At 55.3% G+C, this 9,832-nt stretch overlaps 2 protein-coding genes across 2 annotated transcripts; one reads left to right on the top strand and one right to left on the bottom strand.

Annotated features, from left to right (window-relative positions):
• The first annotated feature begins 1,462 nt into the window (after nucleotides 1-1,462).
• GLOTRDRAFT_141570 (uncharacterized protein) lies at nucleotides 1,463-4,911 on the top strand. The gene is made up of 4 exons (XM_007873052.1): nucleotides 1,463-3,089; nucleotides 3,168-3,286; nucleotides 3,352-3,484; nucleotides 3,535-4,911. Exons 1-4 carry the CDS (start codon nucleotides 1,681-1,683, stop codon nucleotides 4,613-4,615), a joined length of 2,742 nt encoding a protein of 913 aa, XP_007871243.1. The 5' UTR covers nucleotides 1,463-1,680; the 3' UTR covers nucleotides 4,616-4,911.
• A 1,933-nt stretch (nucleotides 4,912-6,844) lies between these two features.
• GLOTRDRAFT_101806 (MFS monosaccharide transporter) lies at nucleotides 6,845-9,500 on the bottom strand. The gene is made up of 15 exons (XM_007873051.1): nucleotides 9,436-9,500; nucleotides 9,306-9,386; nucleotides 9,238-9,249; nucleotides 9,083-9,183; nucleotides 8,938-9,026; nucleotides 8,801-8,886; nucleotides 8,620-8,749; nucleotides 8,494-8,567; nucleotides 8,127-8,439; nucleotides 7,978-8,064; nucleotides 7,733-7,920; nucleotides 7,620-7,682; nucleotides 7,408-7,565; nucleotides 7,277-7,357; nucleotides 6,845-7,221 (listed from the first exon to the last, which is right to left on the bottom strand). The coding sequence occupies exons 1-15, from the start codon at nucleotides 9,482-9,484 to the stop codon at nucleotides 7,117-7,119; spliced, it is 1,617 nt and encodes a 538-aa protein (XP_007871242.1). The 5' UTR covers nucleotides 9,485-9,500; the 3' UTR covers nucleotides 6,845-7,116.
• Nucleotides 9,501-9,832: the final 332 nt, after the last annotated feature.

The following is a 9,832-nucleotide window of genomic DNA, read 5'->3' as shown; positions in this document are numbered from 1 at the left end:
CTCTTGTACTATGTTGATTTTACAGTTCTAACATAGGGGAAGGGACCTGCTTCTGCTGCGGCAGGAGAGCCCGGACAGTGACCAGGATATTTGGTGTGACACTTTTTGCGATGGTGTCACAGCTTGTCACGTCCGCGACGCATTCGGACGCGTCGTTAATTGCTCTTTACTGCCAGAAAACCTACAGCGTGCTACGTTCACATTCACGCGTCACTTGATTGATAAAAGTTAATCTATATCAACGAGCGGATGCAACGTTGGTTGTACATTTTTGTTAAATGTACTTGCGGTCTCGTTACCTCTATCGAATGAACTTGATATTGGGAAAATCAGAAATTCAAAACCAACGTTGCATCTTCTGTATCATGACATCCCTGCTGGTACATTTTATATGCGTGATTTCGACATGCGGAAGGCTCTATGAAGGCGGGGGATTTGCGACCACTTTCTTGCAGAGTCCAAACAGATGCAAACAACTCGCCGCGCGACCCGGAATTGCGCCTCCCCAGAGTTAGCATTGTGGGGGCTTAATGAGCGATGACGCAGCACGAGACAGTCGGATGACTCGAGCAATAGACGGGCTCTTGTAGAGGGCACGATACTCTGCGTGCGAGACAATCAATGCGGTCCGCAAGTCATTGTCTCAATGTTCGGCCCGCTCACTATTGTATGGGCCTAACGGGTGGGTAGATAGTCCTTACCTTGTACGCCGTGAGTGAAGCCGTCCCTCAGCGGCACCGGTGAAATGCATGCAGGGCGAGAGTAAACAGGGTCCCAAAAGATAATGAAGCAGTGATGAGCGCAACATAGCTCGACATAAGGGGGAGTGTCAATGCAAGACAGTCCCCCATTCGTTGTGCTAGTCCGAAAGCACTGTATGTGTTCAGCATCAACCCTTCTTACCTGCAAGTACTTGGATGGGTAGCAAGTACTTGGATGGGTAGCGCGGGCTACTCCGTTCGTTTCTCTGACATTGGCTCTATGAAAAGCGAACGTGAAGTGTCCCCGCGTGTCCGTCGAACGGCGAGGCATCGAAAGCAACGGACGGATGAGAATAACTATGAGCTCACCGGTCAGAGTAGAGTCGCCGACACCCGCTTCATCTCGACAGGGCCTGATCTAGTTTCCAGGCGATGGCGAGGGAATGCGGCAAGTTCCCCGCTCGGTCGTAGCGGGAATTTCGCCACGGTACCCATCGCGACGACTCAAACACGGGCGACGGGCGAGACGCGCTGGCAACTGAGGCAAGGTCCAGACGTACCTTGAGATTGCAGTAGTCTATCAGCGAAGAGACAGATAGTCGGGTCAACGTTAGTTGAAAATCCCGGAGGAGCAGTAACAACTCAGCATTCGCGGTATCCAGCATGAGCAGCAGGCGGTCGCGCAGCATAGCATCAGCGGTAAACAAGTGGCCGAACGCCACAAAATGAGCAGAATCGCACGTCCCGTTTAGGAATGGTCAGACTTTGAGTGCATTCGCGGTCGGCTGCCTCAGGCCTTTTCTCCCGCCCGCACTGTTCTCAAGGCCATTGTCCGCTGCCATTGTCGTTGACGACGACGCCGAGCACTGCGAGACGGCCGTGCTGACGGAGACATTCTTCATTCCATGTCATCCCCGATCGTTTCATTTTAACCGCGGACTTTACCGCCCTTTCAACTTTGCTTCCTTCACCGCGCAAGATGCTCGACATGTCCTCCTCCTCGACGACTTCGACGACGATGGGCTCTCCTCCGCGCGCGCACTCGAAGCACGCGCCCGTTCCACTCCTGCTCTCGTCGTTCCCGACGCCGCCGACACATATCCCTACGTCTCCGCTCCCTACTCCTTCTATCATGTCTTCTCCGGCCACGCCTCCCTTCCTCAGCCCTAATCCGCCTCCATCCCTCCCGCCGTCTTCGCCCTTGCCCCCTCTGCCGGGTCCGTCTCCTATTACGGAACAGGAGACGCTCATGTTCATGTCCACCCGCTCCCGACGGTCCTCCAAGCTCTCGCATACCTCGTCTATCTATTCCAGACGCGACTCGACGGCCAGCTCAGCCAGCGGCGGCTCCGCGTCAGTCTCTCCCTCACCTGTCAGCCTCGGAAAGCGAGAGTCCATCATCTCTGTCAACTCTGTACGTTCCTTCGCGTCCTCAATCGGATCTCTCTCTGTTCCCGCCCCGCGTCGCTTCCCTCGGTCTTCCAGAGACATCTCACCCACACTGTCCTCGCGTCCCATATCCGAAGAGGTTTCTGAAGAGTCATACGGCACGCCTGTCTCCTCTGCGGTGGCGATCGACCTTTCGGACTCGTTGTCAGCAGGCGAAGATGGCATCGAGAAAGTCTTACAAGTCCAACCTCTGTCGTCTTCACCCCTATTGCCATCCCCGCTTTCTGCTCCCGAGACCGGTCCAGACGACTCGATAGCCTCCCTGTCTATGAGTGACCTTCCCAGCGATGACGCGCCGCTGGAGGATGATCTGGATCCGGATACTGAAGCCCAAATCCTCCACCTGGAGATGCGCGCTTCCCGATCAAAGAGCGACCGACACAAGCGCCGCCTGATCAACGCTGCAGAGACCATTCGCGCGCGGTCGCGTTCCGCGAGCCGTAGTCGTAGCGCGAGCCCTAAACGCGCTCGTCAATATCTCGTCAAAGAAGATGCGCCGCCCTTACCGTCTCAATCTGCGTCCTCGACAACCTCGGATGACAGATCACGTGCTGATCAGCATCGGTCTTTGCGTTCCCGCAGCCCTGATATAAAGACCATCATCCAGAGGACGCCTCGTCCTCGTCGACGCCCATCGTCCACCTTCTCAGCTTCCTCTCGATCCAAGTCCCGGAGACGCAGTGACGCGCCCCCGATCGGTTCAACACCCCGAACTCCCGCCGCCTCCCGACCTACGAGCGACGGGTCTGCCATTGGCGGCCGGCCGGTATCGCCCAGCGAGCTTGCGTACATGAAGGACTATAATGCGTCTGTTGTGGGTCTAGACGGGCACGGGGACGTCGACAGTTTGGAAGGCGACGACATCGACAGGTTAGAGGAAGAGCTAGAGGGAGGTGCAAGTGATTCAGACTCGAGCATCGACCTGCATACCCCACTACCGTGAGTACTGAGCTGTGTTTTCGTGGCGTGATAGATTGATGCCCTCTTGCGCCGAATATAACTAATTTGTATCTACAGGCACCTCATGCTCCGTGACGGTATGCTCTCCCCCAATTCGAGACTCTTACCGGGAATGGCGCGCACGCCCTCCCCCTTGTTACCGGCTGGCGGCCGACCGGGGAGTATGTTGTCCACGGGTGCGTATTCTTAGACGCTTTATGACACCTGCCATCGTCATTAAAGCCGGATTATTCCCGCACAGCCGGATCTGTTATGACCAAAAGCGGTATATACAAAGACGAACGGGACACTGAACGCAGGAGAACAAGGCATCGGGATGGTCGATTGCTTAAAGGTGGGCTTGGTCTGACGACGGGCCTGGGCTGGAGCGACAGGTAAGGTTCCGCGTTATGTACGTTTTTCTGATTTCTGAGGCCTTTCGTAGCGAGGACGAAGATGCGCCGTCTCCCCTGACCAGGCGGATCTCGTCCATGACGATCAGCGGCAGCGTGTCTCGCAAGTCCTCCGCGTCCTCCGTGCGCTCGAACCCGCATCCGCTTTCGCGGTCCGTGAGCGGTCCGCCAACGCCCGAGATACGGCAGCGGACGAAGTCCCGTTCATCCCTGCCGCCTACGTCCTGGCAGAAACGCGCTCTCAACAATGATCCCGCTCATCTCAGCACCGGCAGCACGATCTCCAATGCATCTTTAGCTTTGAGCATCCCAGAGGATACGTCGTCCACCTCTCGTGACACCTGGCCCAGTGATGGCTCCGTCCCATCTACGAAGCGCGGGCGTACAAGGGATAAAGAGAGCGACATACTCCTGACCACTCCTTCGACGTCTTCTACTTATAGTATGCCCGTTACTCCCTCGGATGCTACTCCGTCGCCATCGACGAAACCCTGGGAGAAGAAAGCTCTCCCGGCCTTACCAAGGATGCGGTCAAACACTAGCCTGCGTTCAGCTGCTGGTGCCGGCGGTGTATCTGCGGTCCCCGTTCCGCGTGGAAGAACAGTGTCAGCGGCGCCGTCCATGTCATCTATCCCTTCAAGTTCGTCAACGCCTCTGCCTGGTCGATCAGGTCGTACCAGCGATCCGATCCCCTCTGTGCCACCAGTGCCTAGTTTACGGTCCTCTACGTCCTCGATTCGGTCACCCAGTACCCCTCGACCTCTGAAACTGGCGCAAGCTCGATCTCAGATACTGCCGAAGGCGAATGCAAGTACGGAATTATCGCAGACGCTCTCGAGATCGACGGGACCCTCAGGGATCTCGCAACGACAGTTATCGCGAGTGCCGTCGATGTCGCGCATGGCGCGCCCGTCGTTCACGACGGCGTTGACTCAGGGAGACGCCGCTGCCAAGCCGAAGCCGCGTACTGGTGCAGGTATGGTGTACCGGAGTAGCTCGAATCCAACTGGCAGTGCGAGCCGGTTGCGTCTGCCGGCCCAGAGCAACGCGTCGAGCACGTCTCTTGCTCACGATCTTCCTTCCGATAATGTCGCCATCGGCATCGCCATTTGATTGTATTTTCCCCCTTGTCTATCGTAGTCGTATGTATTTTTCCTCTCGCGGAACTCAGATGTCAGGTCTTCAACTTCCGGTTATACACTTGGCATTCGCAATCACACTCGTTACCCGTTCATGCATTATAACTTGGATTTCGCTATTCTGATATACCCCGTTCATTCCTGGCACTAAAGGTCGACATCTCGGGGGTTCAGATATACTAGCGTGTATAATACGGTATTTATAATAGACGTGCGCGCGCGTTGTTGTGTCGATTACGAGACCGGCTCTTCGGGGTCCGCGAAGGGAGTTGGCGCTTCTCGGAGTCTCGCAACAAGAACGATGTGGACACGATTTCCTCAACATACTAGCATGAAGTAAGACGTCGACGCGCACCCATATCGTCCGAGGTCTTGCATCACTCGGGAGCAACTAGTAAGTGTTTCCTCGAAATGCCTCAGGCAGATGCAGAAATGCAAGACGTGCCGCAACTCGAAGGCGTCTAACGTCGCAACCACCAAGGTCGGTAAGTCGTCACTAGTAGTACTTAGTAGGCTACTATGCTATTGCAGTGGGTGCACAAGTGAGGTTACCCATTTGGGTTCGAGGCTGACTGCCTTCACATCCTTTCACTTCTTCACTTCTCTTGACTGGTCTCCCGCTGGTTGGTTGGCTTGTCCGCTAACATCTCTTCCCCTCGCCCAAGTGCCTCATTCTCCCCGCCTGACAGTCGTCCCCCGCCCCCTCTCTACTCTCTAGCGTGAAAGAAACCTCGGGGTTTCACCCTAGGGGAGCTCGCCAGGCCAATAGTAAGTTCTCAGTCGCTGCCGTGTTGAAAGCGCGACAATATCGCTCGCAGATTGACTACGGATGAAAGTGTATCGAAATAGTGGGAGTGAATCGCCCCCAGGTCGAAGGAAATGAGTACCGAACAATGGGATTGACTCCGACAGAGTAATGAACAGCACCTTCCAAGTGCCACCTACGAAGGACGCGAGGTATCCACCGGTTGTCCAAACTGCGTTTGGGCCGTATACGTCAGACTCCAGCTTCCCTTACTGAGTCGATATTGATCGAGTGAGTTTGTGCATCCTACGCAGCTTCGGCTGTTCTATGTGGTATGTGGTCAGCGCTGGAACGCAAATGTCATTATATCCAGGTCGCCAAACCGTTCAGAATTGGGTCGATTTACAGGGGATGTTTGAAGAGCATCCGGACCCGCTTCACTTCAAGTACGGTCGATTGTTGTTCAATCATGAGTAGCCGACTCGGATGTTACTGGAAGTGGGATGTCTCGGGCGCTCGCAGCGAGGGCATCCCCGACGTTCACGATAATATGAAGTATGTTGATCTCAGCCTGGAGGTGAATATTAGTCCGTTCACGTACATCGTGGGACCCGTCGAGGTCGGGGGATCGCAGAAAATAGATGGGGAAGAGGCGCTCATTGCAACAATGAGTAAGTAGTACATGCCATACTCTTTAGTCTCTAACGCCATGCCACCAGCTTCGTGATATTGCCGCCAAGCATGCAGAGTCGATCTTTGGGACCGACTGACAGTGGGCAGCACTGAACGGTTTCATACTGTACGAACACCCGCCCTGGAATCCCCCGCGCCTGATCAGAGGCGGCACCGTTTCAATCCGAAGCTACGTCTGGATCCTGACTCGTCCAAAGTCGACGCAGGGAAGATCACGTTCTCTGACGTGTATCCCTCTGCGCTTGACATGAGCAGGAGCGGGGCGAAGGATGCCGCTGCGCAGAGCCTGCTTCTTCCAAACACAGGACCATGGACGGTTCAACGCCACGTTTTCTGTGGCGCCCTTCGCTTGCTTTGGTTTCACGTCGCCTTCACTGAGGTACTAGTACGCCGCTTCGAGGACGTGCGCGTCCATGCGGCTACACTTGGACCGATGGCTGCTGAGGAGTATTGGATCAAGTCGGGTTTTGCGATCGTGAGTGATAATTTAGTCTCGATAATTTCCACGGTCAGACTTGTCAGCAGCCGGTCCTTCCTTCGGAGGCGTATATTTCGAGTCCTGAGTTCAAGACGCTACGCGACATGTTCTTTCAGAAGGTCGAGCAATCGTTCCAAGATGTTCATCTGTCCTATACGTTGATGCAAGATACTGTAGGGACCCGTCGGTCACAGAAATAGTTGCATGGAATCCCAACATGCCCAATTTCTGGGGAACTCTGGCAGCGAGTCGAGACTTCACTGCGAACGCCGGCACCAGCCACAGAATATTCATCCACTTTCCCGAGGATCAGAAGGATATTCCCCAGATACGAGCTTCGCAAACGAGCTAATATATTAATTTCCTGTTACAAATAACACTACCAATATCGTGATTTCCCAGTATCACCCATAATACACTCCTACGTTATGCAAGATTACCCAAGAACTGCTTCGTGAAGATGCCTTGATGGGCATCGGTAAGACATTTCAGGTACGTGACGTCGTGCACATTATGATCAGTAAAGTCGTACAGGGGGTATCGTGAAAGATGAAGTTCCTCATTTCGTGTCGAAGCTAACTTCGTCGCTGCGAGTTTCCTTGATGCGATTGGCGATTGCTTCGCGACGAGCTTGGTCATCCGCGCCAGTGTGGTCGCCGAACACCTAACGAGGAGCGTGAGCAGAAGGGCGAGGGGTAGGTGAAACACGGGGTACGTACGGCGTCCATTTCCTCGAGCGTTCGCCGACGAGTCTCGGGAACGAAGAAGTATACAAATGCCCATGATACGGCTGAGAAGACCTGTGCACAGCGTCAGATAGTTATGAGACGACCCTGCATTGCAGACTTACCGCGAAGAAGATGAAAGCACCTTTGCCTGTGTGCTGCACGAGCGGCGGGGTGATCAAACCAATGATAAAGTTGTTGAACCAATTCGAGACGACACTGATGGCGACTCCCTTGGCACGGAGCGACGAGGGGAAGATTTCGGCCGGCATAGCCCACGGAACTGGTGACGTTCAGAGGCGCCATGCGAAACGGAGAAACAGACAGCACTACTCACCAGGACCCCACGTAAGACCGAACACCACCATGTAGACGAAGATGAAGGCAACACCGACCCAACCTGGCAAGCGCATCGGCGGGTGCATATTGCAAATGACAAGCAATACTGACCTTTGTCGCGGTTATCTTCCCACTTGCCGGTGTAGATACCGACGAGCACGGCGACGATGATGTGGCAGATAGTCATCCCGACGCTACCCCATAGGAGCAGCGACCGCCTGCCTACGCGGTCAAGGAGCAGGAAAGAGGGCGTGACGCCGACAAGCTGACATACGTTCATGATGCCGCCCATAGTGAGCCTATTTGACAATAAAGAATCAGAAGGAGCGCGATCTTGACAGGGGAATGATGCGTACCGGGTGTTGTATCCCAACCCGAGGGTCTCGAAGAGCGAGGATGAGTAGTAAATCAGGGCGTTGATTCCGACGAACTGCTGGAAGAACCTGAATGCAGCAATCAATCAGTCAGTTAAAGCCCACCGCTCCAGCCGGGCGACCGCACGTACATCAGCCCTGTGCCGACAAGTGTTCTCTTGTAGCACCCGCTCCTGAGCAGGTCCGACCAAAGAGCGACTTCCCTATCCACGTCGGCCTTGAACCCGCGCTTGCCCGCCAGCTGCGGGTGCTTGATATCAACCATCTCCTTCTGGAAGGCGACCTCCGCGCGGATGTCGAGGAACTCCTGCTGGATGCGGGGGTCGTCGGCAGGGAGCTGGCGGAGCTTGGCGAGGGACGCCAGGCACTCTTCGTCGCGGCCTTTGGATGCGAGCCAGCGGGGGGAGAAGGGGAGGAAGAAGGCGCCCGCCGCGAGGAAGAGGCCTGTTGTTGCAACGTTAGAGCGAGCTCGGGGCATGAGGCGCGAGGTTCGCTTACCGGGCAGGATCTGCAGGATGAAGGGGAAGCGCCACGCCCATTCGGAATGGATGTAGCGGGTTCCATAGGTGATCCTGCGCAGCCGGGATGAGCGGAGCGCAGATTCCCAGTCGAGATGCTACTCACCAGTAAGCGACGACGATACCGAAGACGATGTTCCACTCTTCGAGCACGAGCAGTGCGCCGCGGATGTTTGGTGGGGAGACTTCGCTCATGTAGAGGGGTGCGACCATTGAGAGAGTGCCGATGCCGACGCCTGGGGGGTGTCAGGATCGTAGGGATGCGCAAAGGATAGGAGGATACATACCGCCAATCAAGCGACCGACAACCAACATCCCATAACCGACAGACCCCGTCTGGAGGGCAGAGCCAACAATGAACCAGCAGACGCCACTGCGCAGAGATAGTTAGACCGCAAGTAACGTAGATAAGATAACCGCGTACATAACAATGGCGTATTTCCTGCTAAACTTATCACTAGTGTAGCCAGAGACTGCGGCGCCGATCATGGCCCCTAGTTCGATCATAGCAGTCTAACCATATTCATTAGCGTGAAGCGTGGACAGCGTTTATGCGTGCCATGCTTTACCATGAGTCCCTTGAAGAACGACGCGCTGCTACTTGCGTTCTCGTCTATGCGGGGGAAGCGGGAGAGGAACTGGTCCATGACGAGGGTGACCGATATGACGCCTGTAAGGTTGGCTCAGCGGGTGGGGGGGGGGAGTACGGGCAATGTGATTTTACCTTGATCATAGCCTATATGTGGTATAAAATCAATCTGGGAAGAGGCTACAATTTGGATAGAAACATACCAAAGAGCAGGCCCCCCATGGCGGCGAAGCAGACGCATAGCACGACATAGAGATTTCCGGCATGGGCCACACCCCGCAGACCTGTAGAGGAGATGAGCATGAGAGAGTACAAGGCTCCGTAGTCGCTCACCTGAGGGTCCGTAGGCGTCGGTGAGCGTAGTGGTCTTGAGACTAGACATTATTGGAAGGCGTCGGGGGTCGTGGGGTGTGGTGGGGGAGCGCAGATCTGGGCCATTTATGTCAGGCAGGACGTTCCGGGCAACATCGGGAAAACCGTACCGGCGCGCTGATGGTGTCAGAAATGACGGTCGTCGTCGAGGTCGGCAGTGCCGCCGTGCAGTTCTGGAATACACCAGAGCCCGCTTTTATGGCCCTAACCCTAGCGCCGACTCGATCACTTCACGTGAATGGCGAATCAGCCACGCGACTCGTCCTCTCTGCTTTAGCGACCTGCAAACGCTTCCTTTGGCCACACTTGCTCCCATCCGACGCCGTATACAGAACCTGTCCCAGTCATTTGAGCGTTT

Source organism: Gloeophyllum trabeum (assembly GCF_000344685.1).
Source record: "Gloeophyllum trabeum ATCC 11539 unplaced genomic scaffold GLOTRscaffold_00023, whole genome shotgun sequence".
In the NCBI taxonomy this organism is placed as follows: Eukaryota; Fungi; Basidiomycota; class Agaricomycetes; order Gloeophyllales; family Gloeophyllaceae; genus Gloeophyllum; species Gloeophyllum trabeum.
The sequence above is the reverse complement of the archived record's forward strand: the minus strand, read 5'-3'. Positions and strand labels throughout refer to the sequence as shown.